We start from the raw sequence: 20,616 nt of genomic DNA, 5'->3' as shown, positions 1-20,616 counted from the left end.
TCTAACTTTTCTCATTGTGTGTATTTCCCTAAACATCTGTAATATGCTTTACACAAAAAAAAAAGAACTTTAATTTGTTTCTTTGATGAAAGGCCTTTGACTCCTTTCCAGTCAATTTTGGGAAATTTTCTGTGGGCTCCAATCTAAAATATGTAAGTGAATTTTTTTTTTTTTTAAATTGTCATAGTATGTATTTCATGGTTGGTTTTTGATTTTCATTCAGCATTCACAAATAACATTCATGATTGGAAGCAACTGATCTATGTCATGAAATGAATTTGTGAACTCTGAACTCATCACAAATTTGTGACTCCTACTACATAGCTGAGTATATTAATGATGCTGTTTTTTTGGAAAAACTTGGGTTTGAATCCCAGGTCTTCACCTTTATAAAGGGCATTTCAACTGAAGATAGATGATCTCATATAGAGGCAGTAATATTTCCTCTCAGAAATATTGGTTTTTCATCCTACAACACAAATTGGCTGAACAATACATGCAATTGTTAATATTTCTACAGATAAGATTAATGTCCATATTAGAATGCTAGGTTTTAGCAAACCAGGTTACTTGTCTAGGATAGGCCATTAAGCTAATGGATTGAGATGAAGATGTTACTTCCATAATATAAAGTTCCCTATATGGAGGGAAAGAAATTTTTCCTGGGAAGTGGAAACTTAATTTGTGAAAATGCTCTTCATCATGTTTGTTTAATCTAGGCAATAGATGATTTCATCACTAAGCATATCATCAACTATTCAGATTAATGGTAGCCTTAATCAAAGTGAGTTCAAAGTGTACTGTTGTTGATCTTCTGGAGCAGTATTTCCTAATAATCTAACCTTTGCCCACTCATAACACTAATGTTCTATAGGTTTACAACTTTTCTCAAATGGGACTGCTAAGAATGAGAAAACAATAGCCTTAAATGTTCCAGGATACTACTGGAGCATTGCCAGAAAACAGCAAAAATAAAGCTACAATCAAATTATAACTGACAGCATAGTTCAGTAAACTGCACTAGTTTTGCTTTGGTAGTAGTGACTGGCAATAAAAATGGTTCAGAATAATTACTGATACTAGTTTTCAACAGCATTTTATTACTTTGTAAATACACCATCTTGAAATTTTTTCCACTGCAGAATGACTTCTTTACTTCATAAGAGTTCCATTTAACTGGTGTATATCAGCTTTGAGAAAATTTACAAAATTATTTCTTTCACATTTTGAGAATGTTTTTCAACTGAGATAAATATGACATATATTTGAGAATCAATGGATTTGTTTTTCAAAAAGCTTCTAGCTTTGTTGAGGCATAAATGGTACAGTTTAGAAATTGTTATTATTATTATTGTTGTTCCAGGCAACTCCAAGGAGTCGACAGACTCATCGAGGGAGGCCCTAACATGTCAAGAACAACTATTCGACATTGACACAGTATCTATCATACCTTGCTTTGAACTCATTCACAGTCGTAGCACTCACAACAGACTCTGGAAGCTTATTCCACTCTTTCACCACTCTCCAAGTAAAAAACCTAGTTCTAACTCCCTTGTCAACCATGCTCTTGCCCGGCTTCCATGCATGCATGGCCTCTAGTCCTCCCACCACCACCAATCATATTTTCAAAAATATCTTCTGGATCAATCTTATAGAAACCCTTCAGTAATTTGAATGTCTCAATCATATCACCCCCTCCTTCGCCTATCATCCAATCTCTGCAACCCACAAATCTTCAACTTATTCTCATAAGGTTCATTCCACAGACCTTCTATCATCTTGGTCACTCGTCTCTGGATCCTCTCCACTTCCTCCCCATCACGAAGAAATCCTGCTGCCCATAACTGGGCAGAGTAGTCCAGATGGGGTCTTATCAAGACTCGATACAGAGGAACAACAACTTGTTTGTCTCTGAATGTTAAAGTATTTTTCAGAAGCCAAGTGATTTGATGAGCTAATTTAGTCACTTTTGCAATGTGCCCCCTAAACTTCAATTCCCTATCCACCAACACTCCCAAATCCCTGGCCTCAATCTCCTGGAGTATGGTTCCACCAATGCGATATATTGCTGCTATTCTTTTCACCCCAAAGTGCATAACTTACACTTTGCCACATTAAATTGACATCCATTTTTCCTAGCCCAGTCCTCCAAACTATCCAAATCATCCTGTAAAATTTTGACATCCTGTGCACTCACAATTGCTCTACCCAACTTTGCATCATCAGCAAACAAGTGAACACTTCCTCTCAAATCCTTTCCTATATCATTGATGAACAAATTGAAAAGCAGTGGTCCAAGAACAGAGCCCTGTGGCACACCACTAGTCACAAGCCATCTTTTAGACTCCACTCCTGCATAAACCACTCTCTGGTATCTCTCCTTCAACCACCCTCCTATCCATCTCACCAACCCTATATCTATCCCCATCTGCTCCAGTTTACTGATTAGGGTTCCATGTGGTATCGTGTCAAAGGCCTTGGCAAGGTCCAGTAGTATCACTGTAAACCCATTACCCCTATCCAGTTCAGCCGTCACTGTGTTATAAAACGTGAGCAAGTTACTGAGGCATGATCTACCCTTCACAAAACCATGTTGTCCCCCATACAATATCCCATTTTCATCTATCCAATCCTGTATTCTTTTCTTGACTAATTTCTCTAAGACCTTGACAATGATTCCTGATATGCTAATCAGTCGGTAATTTACAACAGCAGTCTTGGAACCACCTTTATGCAGCGGAACTATTTCCCCCCCGGACTAACCCAGACCTGAGACTCAAATTAAACAAAATGGTCAAAGGTACTGACAATTCTTTAGCCGCTTCTTGTACGACACAAGCTGGTATACCATCCAATCCCACGGATGTATTGACATTGAGGTTATGCAATATACTTCTCCTCCACTTCATTCACCACAATTCCCGTATAATCTACTGGTTTATTCGTTTCTGCAATGTCACCACCTGGATGATATATACTTGCAAAGTGCTCACTCAGTAACTCAGCTATATCAACTGATTCAGTTACCTCCTTACCATCGGCATTCTTTAAAATCATTCTTCCATGTACATTTTTCCTTTTACTTGCTACATATCTAAAAAACTGTTTAGGATTCTCTTTAGCCTGCATGGCCAATGTTCTTTCGTAATCCTTTTTTTGCTTTTCTTACTACCCTCGTTACCCTTCTGGCCTGCGCTTTGTACCGTTCATGTGCCTGCCAGTCACCTTTCTCCTTAAATTCCCTCCATAGTTGTTTCTTTTTTTGCAGCTCCAGCTTAATGATATTATTCATCCATTTAACCCCTACTTGATTTATTATTTGGACTCTAGGTATACAGTCAGCCATTGCTTCATGCAAGCACTTCTTAACTACCTCCCATGCACTATCAACTTCTAGTCCTTGCAGTTGTACATGCCATGGCACTGAACCAATCAAACTCCTAAGCTTGTCATTCTTTCCAGCCTGATAATTCCACATGTACCCTGTCTTAATTGAAAATTCCACATCTTTAGCCACCTCCCAAGTCAAGACCCTATGATCATTCTCACCAATTGGCGGCTAAATTTATTAAATAAGAAAAATACTTGGAAATACAAAATTGCTGTATGTTGCCAACCTTTAGATTTTTGTCAGTCAAGGTCTCTTTTAGTCTTATTTTAAGCAAGATTAATGATTCTAACTGAATAGGATTTTGTTTCGTCTTTATTGCTACCCAAAAAAGTACTTAATACAGTAAGAAGAATGACATGGCAAACACTTCTGCTGTGAATAGTATTATTATAGCTGAATAATTCACAGGACACTCCTCTAATGCAGGAAAATGTACTTTTTCAATCTGTAAACTTTGTAACCTGTAAAGCAGATCAGGTCTTTTGCAAGTCGATTCAATCTTATAATATACTGAATGATGAGTATATGGATAGGCAGGTTTATTATTTTTTTTTTTTTTATTTAGGGGAAGGATATTTTGTTCGTTTCCAGGTTCAGTTGTCAATGTGCTCAAGAAACCAGCAAGGATAAGACTTTAGGCCTAAAATACTGAAAAACATTAACATGTGCATTAACATTAACAACTAGCCTCCTTGAAGAAGGCTAGTTGCTTCATCTCACCATCATGTGGAAATAAGAATTGCAGCCTTGCAAGACATTTGTTTAACAATAATGAATGTACTTCATTGATCGGCACAAGCTAAAACTCAGAACTAGGAACACTGAAACCTGGTCCTGAGCAAAGAGTCATGCTCACTCTTCCAGTATGGATTAATTTCAGTGTGGAGGATGCCTGTAGAACACTTTCCAGTGTGTTATCTCAGTGATTAATTTTTTTTAGAGCCAGTGTCGTGATATACCATTATTCTAATCAATTAGTCATAATCTATATTCTAATATTGATTATGACTGAAATAATTGCTAGGTCTTGCATTGATATTCTGAATAATTGTCCTGCATTGGCCATCTTATGATGCTGGCGTTTGCAATTACCACTATTATGCGTTATCACAAGGCAATGTGAACAAAGAGAATATCAGAATATTGCATTGCCATTAGCTGTATAATACATCTATATGATGACCTGAAATGCAAAATTAGGGCATAACTAATAATGAAATCACGAATAATGAAGCTAATTACAAAAATCTCTTTAGTGGAACTTTTCCATGATCCTCTAAAGGAAGAGTAGAGTGCAATACCACCAACCTTGTACCAGAAATTAGTAAACTGTTCTGCTATTGAAGCTATTACAGCCAAAGGAAGAATGTCACAAACAAAATGGCTCAATTAACAATTCTTAAGATCTGCACTTTCCATGACTTCGTAATATAGTGGATGCTATCACATTCCTTGTTGAATAGACCTTTGCATAGTCAACTTTCTCACTGATAAACACCACTGTGAACACCATCACTCTAACCTTATGCAAGCCCTGTTCACTATATCAAATTCATAAGGATTCCATGAATACTATATTCAGTTGAATACAGTTTTCAGTTGGTTATAGTGAAATCCTTTAGAATAGCGTAACCTATGCTTTGGTTGTTTTTTTTTTTTTTTTAGTCTGTTATACTGAGTGAGTTTGTTTATAATAGTTTGTTACATTAAGAGTTACTTGTACTCCCTATGTTTCTTATGAGCTTATTATCATCAAACATTGTCAGTGTTATCTTCATTCTTTCCTTAACACCGTTCCTTAGTGATTCTTTCTTCAAAAAGCCCATTAGTATGGGTGTTTTCATAAAAGGATAAAAATACTTTTCTCTTGGAAAATATTAGCTAGAAATAAATTGAGTTTGTGTGAATTGACTATTTGGGAAATGTTGATCAAGTATCTGAGAAAAAACTATTTTAATACCAACTAGTTTCACCAACTAAAGCTGTTGGAATCTTCAGGTTACAGGCCTGATAATAGGAACTAAAGCTAACAAAACATGTTACAGACTAGACATTAACAGAATTGTAATTATAAATTACAAATCAACACTAAACGTGTGCAATACACATGTGGCACATACATGATTTCACTTGTTATTTGGGAACATTTTATAGTTGGTACTAAAGTTCATTTCTTGTGTGTTTAGAGATCTAATTAGGGTCTTCCAGATCTCGGATAAAATTAAACCTTGGTTCCTATTAAGATTTTCTACAGAACAGGCGACTGCGACTGTTGTGGCTTCTTTAAAAAATACGAGCGCAGTAATCCTTTCCAATGTAAGGAGTACAGCTTTTATCCCACTCAATGACATGGTTGTGTGAGAAATGGGAAGATAAGACCGATATATCTTGTCTGTTTTTGACATATCCAATGTGTTCTCTCTGTCTTATCTCAAGGCTTCTTGAAGTTTGGCCGATGTAACTTAAACCGTACGAGCATGGGATATTATAAACTTCAGCATATTTAAAGAAAGGATGGAAGTCTCTTGGAGATCTCAAGAGTTGTCGAATTGTATCTTTGGGTTTAAAGGACACTCTTATTCTACGTGGTTTGAGGAGTTTAGCAACCTTGTTACGAGGCTGTCCCCATGTATGGAATGACGATTGTGGTAATATATAGTGTCTTGTTGTCTTTCTGGTGGATCAGAGAACAGAATCTTGTTAACAAGTCTCTAGGGGTAGCCATTCAAGATGGGGTTGTTGGATATCAGTGTCAGTTCGTCTTGGAGATCTTTTTGGTCTGTTGTAATCTGGACAGCTCTCTTCTTTAACATGTACAATGCTGAGTTTTTGAGAAATGTGGTGGGAGGAGCTGAAGTGTAAACAACATCCTGTATTCGTGGGTTTTCTATAAACTGAGAGGTTGAAACAACCATTAGCTTGCTTCTTAATTAGGATATCCAGAAATGGTGGTAGTTTTTCTTTTTCAAGGTCCAGAGTGAATTTGATTGAATGGTGAAAGGAGTTGATCTTATTTAGGAATTCAAATAAGTCATCTTTTTTTGTGGGTCCACACAATGAAGATGTCATCTACATATCTCCACCATATTGTGGGTTTGAGGTCTACTTGAGATAGACCTCAAAGTAGACCATTGCTAAGCCAGTCAATTGCTGGTAAATGGTCTTTTTCCATAAAAAATAGTCTGATGTTAGGCAATGACTGAACAGCGAAGCGATATGTCGTGGAAACAACGTACCTAAAATGTTGATGACTTCTACCACAGGGATGTTTGTAAATAAAGATTGGACGTTTAAGCTAGCCAGTAGATAGTTTTCGGAGATGGAGATGTTTTCTAATTTCTCTACAAAATGTTGTGAGTTTCTAATATAAGTATCCGAATTATGGATATGTTGTTGTAGGAGTTTTGCAAGGTGCTTAGACAACAGATAGGTAGGATGGTTGATACCATCCACAATAGGGCATAATGGAAGTCCATCTTTGTGAACTTTAGGAGCACCATATAGTCTAGGATCTCCTAGACTTGCTTGACAGTGGGCAGCCTCCTCTCGCCTTCTTGTGCGATCTTTTCATGGAAGATCTTGAAAGTAGAATTTTATCTCAAGTAGATCCCAAACCCACAATATGGTGGAGATATGTGAATGACATCTTCATTGTGTGGACCCACAAAAAAGATGACTTATTTGAATTCCTAAATAAGAACTCCTTTCACCATTCAATCAAATTCACTCTTGACATTTCAGGACATTATTTACACTTTAGCTCCTCCCACCACATTTCTCAAAAACTCAGCTTTGTACTTATGCTAAAGAAGAGAGCTGTCTGGATTACAACAGACCAAAAAGATCTCCAAGACGAATTGACACTGATATCCAACAACCTCATCTTGAATGGCTACCCCTGGAGACTTGTTAACAAGATTCTGTTCTCTGATCCACCACAAAGACAAGAAGACACTCAATATATTACCACAATCATCATTCCATACATGGGATGACGATTGTGGTAATATATTGAGTATAATGTCCCCTAACAAGGTAATAACTTTGTTAGGGGACAGCCTCTAACAAGATTGCTAAACTCCTCAAACCACATAGAATAAGAGTGTCCTTTAAACCCAAAGATACAATTCGACAACTCTTGAGATCTCCAAAAGACTTCCATCCTTTCTTTAAATATGCTGAAGTTTATAATATCCCATGCTCGTGTGGTTTAAGTTACATCGGCCAAACTTCAAGAAGCCTTGAGATAAGACAGAGAACACATCGGATATGTCAAAAACAACAGACAAGATATATCGGTCTTGTCTTCCCATTTCTCCACAATCAACCATGTCATTGAGTGGGATAAAAGCTATACTCCTTACATAGGAAAGGATTACCATGCTCGTATTTTTAAAGAAGCCACAACAGTCGCCTTTTCTGTAGAAAATCTTAATAGGAACCAAGGTTTAATTTTATCCGAGATCTGGAAGACCCTAATTAGATCTCTAAACACGCAAGAAATGAACTTTAGTACCAACTATAAAACGTTCCTAAACAACAAGTGAAATCATGTACGTGCCACATGTGTATTACACACGTTTAGTGTTGTTTCATAATTTATAATTAGAATTCTGTTAATGTCTAGTCTGTAACATGTTTTATTAGCTTTATTTCCTATCATCAGACCTGTACCCTGAAGATGCCAACAGGGTTTAGTTGGTGAAACTAGTTGGTATTAAAATAGTTCTTTCTCAGATACTTGATCAACATTTCCCAAATAGTCAATTCACATAGCTTCTGTAGTCAAGGGAAAAAAAAATAAAATAAATATTGTTTAATATAAATTGAGTTTGTATTTAAAAACAGTGTGTGCGCATTCTATTTGTGAATTCCCCCACCTTCCGAGACTGTTCATATTCTTGGTATTAAGTAGGCATTAAAACTGAGTTTATTTTGAAGTACATTTGTTATGAAATTGCCCTCAAAGTTTTTTTTTTTTTTTTCCCCTTCAAGGCTGAAGAAAAATATGCTAAAGTAATGGAACTAGCTACCAACTATGTTCTGCAGGAACTAAAGTTATCAAATGATCCCTATGTTGTATCTGTAATAACATATGCACTTCATCTTGCAAATCACCCAGAGAAAGATGATGCCTTCCAGAAATTACAGAGTCTGGGAAAGAGGAATGGTAAGTACTGTATACATTGTGTTTATATGAGATCATACTGAAAAAAGCTTTGATAAAGTATACAGTCAATGTGGAAACCTCACTAAAAGAATTACATGAACAGTGTTTCTTATTGTCTGCCAGTCTAATGCTTCTTTGACACAGCAGGCTCTTAACCTTAAGCAAAGTGATACAACAAAGTCAAGCCAGTCTCCTGAATAAGAACAAAAATGGTCACAATCACTAAACCAGATTATTAGTTACATTTTCATCATCCATGGAATACAATTATGATATTAACGTCATCATGTCACTTCTTGACAGGCTATATTGATGCAGATAGGCTGATTGGTGTGTGTACCCATGCAGTACTAAGCTAACAATAAGTGAGCATGGTGTGATAAGTGTACACAACATATCTTGCACAACACTCATTACATAAGACTGCCAAAAACAGCAATCAAATCCTCATAGGCACAAAATTATTAAAAAGCAAATTCATTGTAACTATCCACTATAATAAACTATTACTGGGTTCCTACAAGTTTGCTATAGTGAAAGTTAATTGCATTTCATTACATGGGAGATAGAAAGAAAAGAAGCGTAAACATCAAATTCCTGACCTGTACCCTCTTGGGGTGTACAGGATATGATAGTACTACATGAAAAACTTGCATCATTGCTAACTTCCTATCCACCAATTTTCTCCAAATCAATCTGTGACCTGTCAAGTCAACATTATCAGATCTAATATTTCTATCTTCTAAAGCACTTTTTACTGTATCAATCCACTTATATCTTGGTCTTCCTCTGGGTCTTTTGCCTGCCAACCTGGCAGAGAACGCTTGTTTTATTAATCTTTCCTCTCCCATTCTGTTTAAGTGACCATGCTACCTGAGATTAGCTCTGCTATCACATTCCTGAATGCGAACAATGTTCCAGTTCTTTCCTAATATCCTCATTTTTAATATGATATTGTCATTAATGCCATTTGTTCATGCCTCTAATCTTTTCAGGATTCTCATATCTGCAGTCTTTGAAGTGTTTTACTTTTGACCTAGCTCTCAGATCCATAAGTTAAAACTGGTTTGAACACTGTCTTGTATACAGCTAATTTAGTATTCCGACTAATTTCTCTCTTAATCCATATGGGTTTATTCAATTGACTTCCTACCATACTAGCTTTGTCGATTCTGTTGTCTATTTCCATATTTAATTTACCATCTTCACTGAAAATCCTGCATAAGTAGCTGAAATGTTTTACTTGTGTTCTATAGGTTCTTCATTCACAATGCAGTTGATATTTTCATTGTCTTTGTCTTGCTATTGCTGATTTTCATACAAAATTTATTACAACAGTTATTCAATTTAGTCAAGGAATCTTGCAGACTTGTACTGGATTTAGAAGTATAACATTGTCTGCATAAAGCAAAGAGCTGACATTAACATCTCGAATTTTGATATCATGTTTAATACCACTTTCCTTGATAATGTGATCCATATAGATAATAACAGGGGGGATAATGTATATCCTTGTCTGACACCCATTTTAGCATTAAAACGGGCATCATACAATCTTTCAATTCTAAATGCTGACTTACAACTCAGACTAAGTATTTCTTGATATAATGCCCCATTCACACCATATCACTATTGTTTTGAACAGGTTTTCTCTCGGCATCTTGTCATATGCCTTGCAGATCTACAAAACTTAAATACAGATCTTTGTTGTATTCCCACGATTTCCCAGCCATTTGTCGTAAAGTGAAAATCTGATCCTGACAGCCTCTATTTGGCCTGAATCCAGCTTTACCAAGCTTCTCTTTTACAATCCTTCTCAACTGTTTCTCATGTATACTTGCATAAATCTTACCAGAAACACTTGGTAGGAAAATACTTCTGTAATTCTCGCATTCGGTTTTATTTTTCTTTTTGTATACGGGTACTATGAGAGCTCTACCCCAATCATCTGGAATTCGTCCCTCTGTCCAGGCCTTCTGAACTATGCAGTGCAGCATAAGCACTGCATAGTTCAGAAGGCCTGTATAGATCAGAAGGTGGTATAAAAGTCTTATAGCCACTGTAAGACTTTTAACCACCATACTTCAGCATTTCTGGTCGAATATCATCTACTCCAGTTGCCTTTCTGCATTTCAGGCTTTTGATGGCCTTTTCTACTAAGTATGGATATGTATTCCTGATTGCATTCCTTTTGAGTATTTTCCCACTGTGCCATTTCATTTAGCAATTTTTCAAAGTTATTACTCCGTATATCAAGGATATCTTTTCGTCCAGTTTTAATGTCACCTTTATCATCTCTAATTCCTTTTACAGTGCTTCCCCCCCCCCCCCCCATTTCTGAGCTTCTTCAACAGTCTCCAGAATATCTTGCCACCTTCTTGATATTATTTTCTATATTCTTACCAAAGTCTTCCCATGACTTTTGTGTTTAGCTAGTTTTACAGTGTTTAGCTTTTTTACATTTGTCTCTGTATTCTCTAAGAGCAAGAGCTGACTTATTTGCCAGGAACTGTTGATGTGCTTTCTTCTTTTCCTTCACCAACCTGGTTTCAAAAAAGACTGTTTCTAAGCAGCTGAAGTCCTGCAAAATTTTTAATTTCAACCATACTGATGTCTCAATTTTTAAATAAGAATATGGAAATATTGTAGTGAAATGTTGCTGGTGAATGTATCATACATTCACCAGCAATCCCCCCCCCTCACAACAATATATGTTGTGAGGGGGGGGGGATAAAACACTATATAACAGGGCAAAATTATCTGCTCAGATGACAAGGCCCTGACTATTGAACTAAACCACATCCTCAACACTTTCTTAGCCAATGGCTATAACCCCAAAAAATACTAAAACCTGTAAACCACAACCCCCCCCCCCCCTCCACAATAAAGATTACACCAAGTCTATCACCATCCCCTACATCCAGGGCACCTCTGAAAAAATAACTAATATCCTCAAAAAATATGACCTTACTTCCTGTTACAGACCATATAAAAAGTTGGCATCCCTTATCCGCTCTACCAAAGACCAACCACTTCCCCTAGACCTACCTGGTGTATACCAGGTCCCTTGCAGCTGCAAATTGTCCTACTTTGGCCAAACAGGCAGAACAACAAATATCAGGATTTCAGAACACCAAGACTACATCCGGTTTCACCAGTACAGCCGCTCTGGGCTGGCAGACCATGCCTTAGATACCCACTATAAAATTCGTTGGAAGAAAACAAAAATAATCCATCGCAGCAAGTTTAAATACGAAAGATTATTCAAAGAATCTTCAGCAGCTCTAAAAAACGTTCCTAACCTCAACAAATTTGGGTGCATGAAACTGCCCCAAATTTGGGAGACTTTCATTATGAGAACTTCAGCCCAACTGCCAAGACTACCAAATTAGCCTGCAAGAGGGCACCATTAGGACTTTAGGAACAATATTAGTTTCTTGCTTTCTTCTTCATTTGCTTTGTGTTAGTTCCTGAATGCACATACCATATCTTTATGTTCCCGAAGATGGCAATGTGACATTGCCGAAATATAGAAGTTATTCATTAAAGTTATCTTTAATTAATATGCTTTATATGTGTTGTTAATTCCGTGAACTAATTACCAGTTATGACATACATATATAGTACTGAATAGCGTTTCCTGCATTTCAGTATTCAGCAATATAATCGGTCAATAAAAATACAAACATTGTGTAGTGAAATGTTCCTGATATATTTTAAGTAAACAGATGTATTCACCAGTTATAAATTTATTATAAGTCTTACCTTTCAATTATTTGCTATTGGCAGAGGAAAAATATTTAAAAAAAAATGGCTGTGTGTGTGTATATGGAATGCTTATTTTTATGTCAAAGATATTTTTGTCAGCTTTCAATTATGGAAATGTATAAATTAAATTGTAAAGTGGGTGGCACTTGTATCCTTTTTATTGATGTTATCAATAAAATCTTACTTTTTTTAGTTTTATTTCCAATAAATTAATATAACTACATTATTAATGTTTACTAGCAGTCTAATTTTGTGTTGTAATCTGATTTTCAGCTGACAAATTGTATTGGTCTCGATCTGATCAGTTGCCTGTTAAATCAAAATATATTCCACAATCTCAGGATGTTGAAATGACAGCATATGCCCTTTTAACATATTCTCTGAGGGATGACGTTGGAAGTGCTCTGCCTATTATAAGATGGTTAATTTCTCAACAGAATGAGAATGGAGGATATTCTTCCACCCAGGTGAGAAAGATTCTAATTTTTTTTTTTTTTTTAAAAAAAGACTTAAAAAAAAAAACCTCTCATACTTGTTATAAACGGTGGTTCCACACTTATAAGAGTTAATTTGTTCCCAGTGCATGCACATGAAGTAAAAATTTAAAGTTGGAATTGTGTCACCCACAGGTGACATAATATTAAAAGAAGTTATGTTTTCAACAAAGAAATTTGATCATAGTCATGTTAAATAAAAGCCAACAAAATAATAGTTTATTCTTATGCAATGATTTATTTACCCAAAGAAATTAAAACATCAACTTTTAAATCAACCAAATTATGAGAGTTGTTTCCTAGGCAGTCTTCTCTCTTTTCTTTATAAATTTCATGATAGTATGCATTTTTAAAATCTATCATCTATCACTACTTTTCTAGTATGCTTTAAGTTTGAATAGTTTTGGCATACTGTACAGTATTAATAAAAGGGATAAATTTGAAGTAAGACAGCAGAAATGAAGAGCATCACTCTTTGTAATGTCAATGTGGTACCAGAGTCACTCACCTGCTTGAACAAATGCATGTAACATGTACGTAGCTATACGATGCAGTAGCACTGTACTTTATAAGTATGTATGTGGTTTGCAATGCCATATTTATGAATGTTTAGCATTTATTTATTGTAATGTTCTTATGTTTCATTTTGTTGTTACTTGAAGGTGGGGGAAAATAATCATAAATTTGAAAACTTGCAGCAAAAACTCAAAGTAGCAACTGCCCATATTGTTAGAGACCTTAGCATGCATGCATTCTACCAAAATATTGCTTATTTCTCCCCCCCTCCCCCAAAAAAAAGAATAGTTGAATTTACTATAATAGCACATTGTATTATGACACCATTTATTGATGCTGAAACACACACTAAATTCTTTCCCTTGGAAATTTTTACATATTTTAATGGAAATTTATCATTATGTAGTCTTGTCCAGATAGTCAAGAACTCTTTTGGGAGTTTCTTTTGGGTTACAATGTCAATTTTTTTCTTCTTCCTTTTCCCCTCTTTTACCTTGCAGTGTTGAGGGTTTTCTATTCATTTAACTGCAACCGCACACAAGAATAAAGTGGTTAGCCCTATGTCTCCCTGTGTATCCTATGTCTGTAGAAGCATTGAGTTCTCAAGGCTGGTTTGCAGGATGAAAAACCCCAGATAAACTGGGGAGAAAACCCCCGCAGTCCACACAAAAGACCAGCTAACTTGGCTATGTTTGAGAAAGATCCTAAGTTCCTCATGTCAGTGATGTGTAAAGGTGGGCTTATTTTATTTATATCTATCTTATATCTGCCCCTTCTTTATATCTCTAATTATATATTTTCCTTAATTGGCTTATCTTATCTCTGCATCTACTCTATGTATGTACATTAATGCAATAATTATTATGTACTTCTAACTATTCTTCCTTATCACTCTTTGGTATCTCTTTATCCCTTTAATATCTCTTTATGTGTTTCTTTATGCTATACTGCCTTCGGCACTTGCCTTCTTATTCTTTGAACACCAGAAAACTTATTTGATTAAAAGCTGCGCCACTGATGTCCGTTTTCTAGTAATAAGAAGTGTTAAATGCATCCAGTAGTTTTCTCATTATATTCAAATTATCCCTGATTAATTAATATCTGCAGTCGTGGTCTTCTCTCTATCCTTTACTATCCTTTCTCCTGCGTTCCCGCTAATAGGCTCTAATATTTTTTTGTAACAGTGCATCAAAGAATTAAATATCAGGCAACACTCTATTAACATTTAAACAACACATTTATTTACCACAAAACAATTTACACTATTATTGCAATTAAAGAAAATTTTGCTTAGTTCAACAATTAGCTTAAAATGCCCTTTCAATTCATGAAATTATGTCACAAAATTAACCACTCACTTTCAAAATACAAATTACTACCCTAAGCAATAGTACCTATTAATAAACTGTTACTTCTTAACTGTTATGCACATAAAAAATATCATTACACACGTCTTTTCTTCCGATATTAAGATAATTATATAGGCAAAATGCACCATTGACAAACAGTTACCCTCTGACTATTACACATAAATTTCTATTAATTATTAAACATCTAATTTTCAACCATTAACTCTGCTCAATTTCATCAGCCTCAACTTAACAGTCCACTAATAAAGTTCTCCTATAATTCATGAAATTTGAATAAACGGATCAACTCACTTTATGGCTGCTACCCACTGTGTACTTGGCTTCGAACTGGAGTTCTGACAGTTTTTTTCCGAATCAGGTTTTTCTCTCCCCCTTTACGCCAGCTATAGATTTACTGACGCTTCTTGGGACGCTGTACTCGCTGCACTTCGGACGAAGATTATCGGCTTGTGGAATGCTTGCATGCGCGTTGGACTAACGGAGCAATTTCTTCCCTTGAACAACAGCTCCCAGTGAAGATTCGTCAATTCGGCATCAAATATCTGCTTTGCCTGGCAGATCGGCTCCCATCTTTCTTTTAGATCACTGGCATGATTTCTCCTGAAGTCGTGTCCCCGATGGCTTACATCTGAAGGACAACCAATGGCGACTTCTCCATAATGACCTCTCGACAACTGATGAGGAACTCCTGGAACCGATACTCGATCTTCGGGCCAACTCCTTTTATCTGCCTTCTTTCGTGTCCCTGCATGAAGATATGGGACCCCGAACATTTCGGTGCGGTCCCTTGTTCTTCCACTGACGCTGACCCTTTCTTTTTTCTTCTCGTGTACACTTCTAATCCTATTTGATTCGGGCATTGGACATTCGTCTGAAGTTTGTCTGTCTGTTTAACACTGACCTTGAGTATTTACAGGTGCACTTCACAAACAAATTTTATGTCCTTATAAGGCGCTAACATATACAGTTTTCTGGTGGCAAGGTATTGCCCTAGTTCAACACTAGGGCAATACCTTGTTAATGTAAATAATCCCATGGGGATTATTTACATTAACAATTTTAACTATACACAGACATATAGGTTACAATCTTACTGGGCTTTACTTCTGTAAAAATTGATGTGAGACTTTCTGGCATTATTAAGCTACATCAAATTTTTACAATGGGAATCAAACCCAGGACACTCATTTCCTAGGCAAATGGTTGCAAAGCGCATAGCCACTCAGCTAACTGCACAGACTGTCAATTTTTCTTTTGAGTGCCCTCTCTCAAGATGTACTCATAACATCCACTAGTACTCCATTCCACATAATGACCATATGTCATAAGAAGTATCCTCATTCTGCTTTCAGTGATCACCCACAATTTTCCTCCACCTGCCATGAGTAAAATCCATTTGCATCTATAGTGTAATAATTCCCCTTACTAACATGTTTATCATTTTCTCCTCTCATCTTCCTTGAATCTACATAACAGAGTACAGTAATCAAGATATGATCTATCAAATTCTTCTAAAGTGGAAGAATAACTTCCTTATTCCTAGCATTCTCTTCAGTATTTCAGTTTTATGATATATTGACTTCGCTGCTTTCTTTTCCTACCATTCTATGCGGGGGACACTTGTTTCTGGTGCTGGGAACCTCTCAATGATAATATTGGCCACTTTCATTCTTCCTCTTTTTCTATACTTTCTGAATACTTTACTGTACTTCTCCCGAGTGTATTTTTTTACTGTCCTCTCTACCAGACCAATACCCTGCTGCCATTTTGCCACACAGTGCGACCCAGGAAGATGTCTGGTGAGACTTAGATTACACAGGTCTCTTAATACACCATATTATTACATGACAGCTTCAATGACTCATCGTCGAAGGGCACTGTACTCCACTACACACGTCTCCCTCTACTACTTAATTCTCCAAATACACACATCACTGCTACCACCAACACCATCTATTGCACATCACTACCAGCATCAGTTTATTTTTTCTCTGCAAAATGTGTTTTCATGGCTACTCAGCCACGAGATCGGCTAACTCACCTTCAACTGAAAAGCCCTTATAAAAATTCCTGTTGTCATGACAAGAATCAAACTATATATTTCCTAGCTGTGTCGGGTTTTTTTTTCCATGTCAAAGAAAACAGACCAGATTTTTACATTTCAAAAAGGAATTATTTATACATGTTTCTAGAGGGCCAAGTGGCACAGTGTCTATTAGCATCTATGAATACCACACATTGTGTCAGAGAAAAGATAATTGTATTCTAAATACCATGGGAGCTGCTATTAACCATTTACTCTGATATCTTACAAACACAGCTGGTTAGGTGTTAGGTCAGTAACTGTGAGCTTGTGTTTGTGTTGAATCTTCATTTTTGGGATAACAATGACAACTGTCATGAATTCTAACTATCATGTTGCATTACTTTGACAAGATGGGCCATCCTGGATTGCCTGTCCAGGATCAATCAGCTAATAGGCTTGCCAGCAAGGGTCAGTGGCATTGCAGTAAGTCTCCCAATCCATGGTCTCAGGACAAGGCCTAAGATTTTTTTTTCAGTGTAGGTATAGCATTTATTGCATGCTAGAGCATGGATCCTTCTTCAAATTTTCTTTGTCTCTCGGAAGGTTCTGACCAAGTACAGATATGCTAGATACATAGTTTGATAACAGAAATAAGAGACTTAGGCAAAGCATATACCAGTATTTCTCATCACTCATCATCCATTCAACAGATGAGAAACCAAATGAAGAAAATATTGCTCTTTTTTTCAAAAGGATTTAGAAACATTGGCTGGATCTTTATACTATGTCTAGTATCCATATACAAAAATTATAACCAAGTGAAAAAACTTTCAACATCTATCTCTATTCTGACTATCATGTTGCATTTCTTTGACAAGATGGGCCATCTTGGATTGCCTGAGTATTTTAGAGTACATTAGTAATAAGGTGTGACACCTTTTAACTACTTGTATTTGGAAATATGACTTCTGCATTACTTCACCCTTTATCACTTTTGGGTCTGGCTCCCATTGATGAGACCCCAATAAAGGTCAGAACGGTTGTAGGTAGTGGTCCTTCTCATAATGCATAGCATCATACACGTCCATAAGGATATGTGCTTTGCATTATCAGATACTAAGAAGATTGATGTGAAGCCATTAGCCTCTATATACAAGTGGCCCAGTTGTGAAATTATTTCACATGCAAACTTTGTTTGCTTACACTTGGATAAATGATGAAACCAAGAATATAATTTCTGGCATCTTTAATTTATGGTATAACCAAGTGAAAAAACTTTCATCATTGGAATTTAGAGCAGTTTGGACATGTTACTTTATTCACATGTACTAACAAGTTCTCACTGCTGATTTATTTTCAAGAATTAACGAGAATTGCCTTGTTTAATTTTTGAATTCATATTTAAGATGTCCTTGATATGGGGTCCAAAATTTATGCAGTTAATGTGCACTTCTAAAGTGTTCTGTTGTATTATTATTTTTAATTGCCATACGTTAGTTTAATGTGTGGAGATCATTTTACCTAGCAGTACTCTTATGTTCCATTCCTAAGATCACATAATTTGATGATGAAATGTATATAATAAAAATCAATGCAGAATTTCTTTAATTTATGGACTCCAGAACTGCTTCATATATCATACTAAGTCATATAGTAACTTAAGCGAGCTTTTTGGCGAGTTTCTCCTCCTCCCACTTATTGAATATGCACGAATAATTTTTGTATATGTTTGTTTGTGTAATTTAGAATTTTTGTAAATTATCAGTGTAATCGGAATCATCTTATTTACAGGATACAGTTATTGGTATTCAGGCCCTTGCTTCAATGGCATCACGTCTTGCATCCTCAACTGTTTCAATTAATATTGCATATACTTCAATGGACATAAGCAAAACTCTAAGCATCACTGCAGATAATGCCATGGTTTTACAGAGAGTTCAGGTAATTAACATTTTAACTTAAACTGAATTTCAAGATTAAACCACTTTACATGAAATTTATTATACTTGTATTGATAATTTGTAGCCATTGAAACACAATATTCAAAGTTATGCACTATTTATACTAGTATGATGTAAACTACTAAAATGTAGAAGATTGATCACATCAGGTAATTGGCATTTGGTAATTGAATAAAGTTCAGTAACTAAACTATTTGTACAACATGCTACGTGTGTATAGAATGATGACAAATCAGTAGAATAGATTAGTAGTTTTTTATATTTAGCTTCAATTAACTTGATACTTAGAAATTTATCACACCAGATAAGGTGCTATTAAATCCATGATTATCTGATTTTGTAAAGTATGCAGCACTCCAGCAATATGTAAATAAAGTACTCATAGAACTTTTGAAAATAAGTGTCTGGTATATTTTAGTATGTTTTTAGAAAGCTTTGCCTAGCTCCAAACTAGCTCAGTACTTGCAAAAATTTGAGGATGAAGTATTGCTAATGTCTGTACTCACTGACTGTCTGTTGTTAAAAGGCTGTGTTGTGGGTAGTAGCTGAAGTCACCCAGGAATCTCCATATATAGTATGTATAGTTAAATTTCATTGCAGCAAATGCAGTTATATAGTTAGACAGGAGATGGATGTTTCTGATTGTTTTTAGCTGGGAGATGAGCTTCATTGCCCATTGCGAGATAACTGCCTGCTTATTGGAGGCATGAAGTGGTTTGAAAAAAAGTTCCATACTTTGGTCTCTAGAGCAGGATTTCTCGACTATGTAGAAAATAAGCTAAAAATACAAAAAATATATAACATTGATACAATAGAAAAAATCCATAGGCAACCCACTGCAAAATGTACTATACATTTACAAATAATCTTTTATGGCTGGGAGCAGTATTAAAAAAGAAAGTCTTGACTGCTACACAATAAAAGTTAGGGAATAATATGATAAACTTTCCAGTGTAAAAAACTTTTCCTTTAGTATCCATGAAATTTGCTTAGATAATTCCTGATATGAATCCTTAAGGGTGAAGGCCCCTTGAAATTATTATTGCACAGGCACCTCCATGGAATCCTAAGACATCATGGGAGTCCCAAACTATCAACACAATATCGTACCTCTCCTTGAAACCATTAACAAACAAATCACTTACAACTGATTCAAGCATTCCATTCGTTCGCCACTCTCTGAGCAAAAAATCTGATCGTCATGCCCTCACTAACCACACTCTTACCCAACTTCCAGGGATGACTTCTTGTGTTTTGCTCCATCCCCTGCATCATTCCTATAAAATCTTTAAAGTAACTTAAATGTTTGTCATATCTCCTCCCTGTAACCTATTAACCAACTTTGGCAATTCACAAACCCTCAATCTATTCTCATAAGAAAACATTCCATAGACCATTCCAAGTGACTATCTTGGTCACTTGTCTTTCCTCATCTCGAAGAAACCCAAGTGACCAGACATGAGCACAGCAATCCAGATGTGGTCATATCAGGGCTATATAAAGAGGAATGATAACTCCCTTATCTTTGCTTGTTATTGTGATTTTTCAGTGAATAAGTAAATCATGTGAGCTACCCTGGCTACTTGAGCAATATGCCCTCTAAAGTTTAGCTGTATCTTATGCTGCCCCCCAAATCCTTGGCTTCATCAATTTCTTGGAGCGGTTTCTTCAATGTGATACACATTTTGTAATCTATATCCCAAAATGTATAACTTGACAATTTTTCACATTAAATTGACATCCATTGTTTTTCCTATAATGTTAGCCTATTTAAATAATCCTGCAAGCTCTCTACATAATCTTGATTAACTATTACTCTACCCAACTTTGCATCATCAGCAAACATCTCCCTTCATATTATTTCCTATATCATTGCTGTATCAATTAAACAGCAGTGGTCCAAGCATAGAGCCCTACAGT

At 35.9% G+C, this 20,616-nt stretch overlaps 1 protein-coding gene across 3 annotated transcripts in view; it reads left to right on the top strand.

Annotated features, from left to right (window-relative positions):
- Nucleotides 1-20,616, top strand: part of Tep2 (Thioester-containing protein 2) — a 320,565-nt gene that overhangs the window by 256,932 nt on the left and 43,017 nt on the right. For all 3 annotated transcript variants that reach the window (XM_090397649.1, XM_090397651.1, XM_090397650.1), the window contains exons 28-30: nt 8,387-8,561; nt 12,603-12,796; nt 18,527-18,676. In XM_090397649.1, the coding sequence (XP_090253775.1) occupies nt 8,387-8,561; nt 12,603-12,796; nt 18,527-18,676 (519 nt within the window). The remainder of the gene's footprint in view (nt 1-8,386; nt 8,562-12,602; nt 12,797-18,526; nt 18,677-20,616) is intronic.

This window comes from Typopeltis vanoorti, chromosome 9, assembly GCF_054136105.1.
Source record: "Typopeltis vanoorti isolate ZY-2024b chromosome 9, IOZ_Tvanoo_1.0, whole genome shotgun sequence".
In the NCBI taxonomy this organism is placed as follows: domain Eukaryota; kingdom Metazoa; phylum Arthropoda; class Arachnida; order Uropygi; family Thelyphonidae; genus Typopeltis; species Typopeltis vanoorti.
This window is presented reverse-complemented; position numbering and strand designations above follow the sequence as displayed.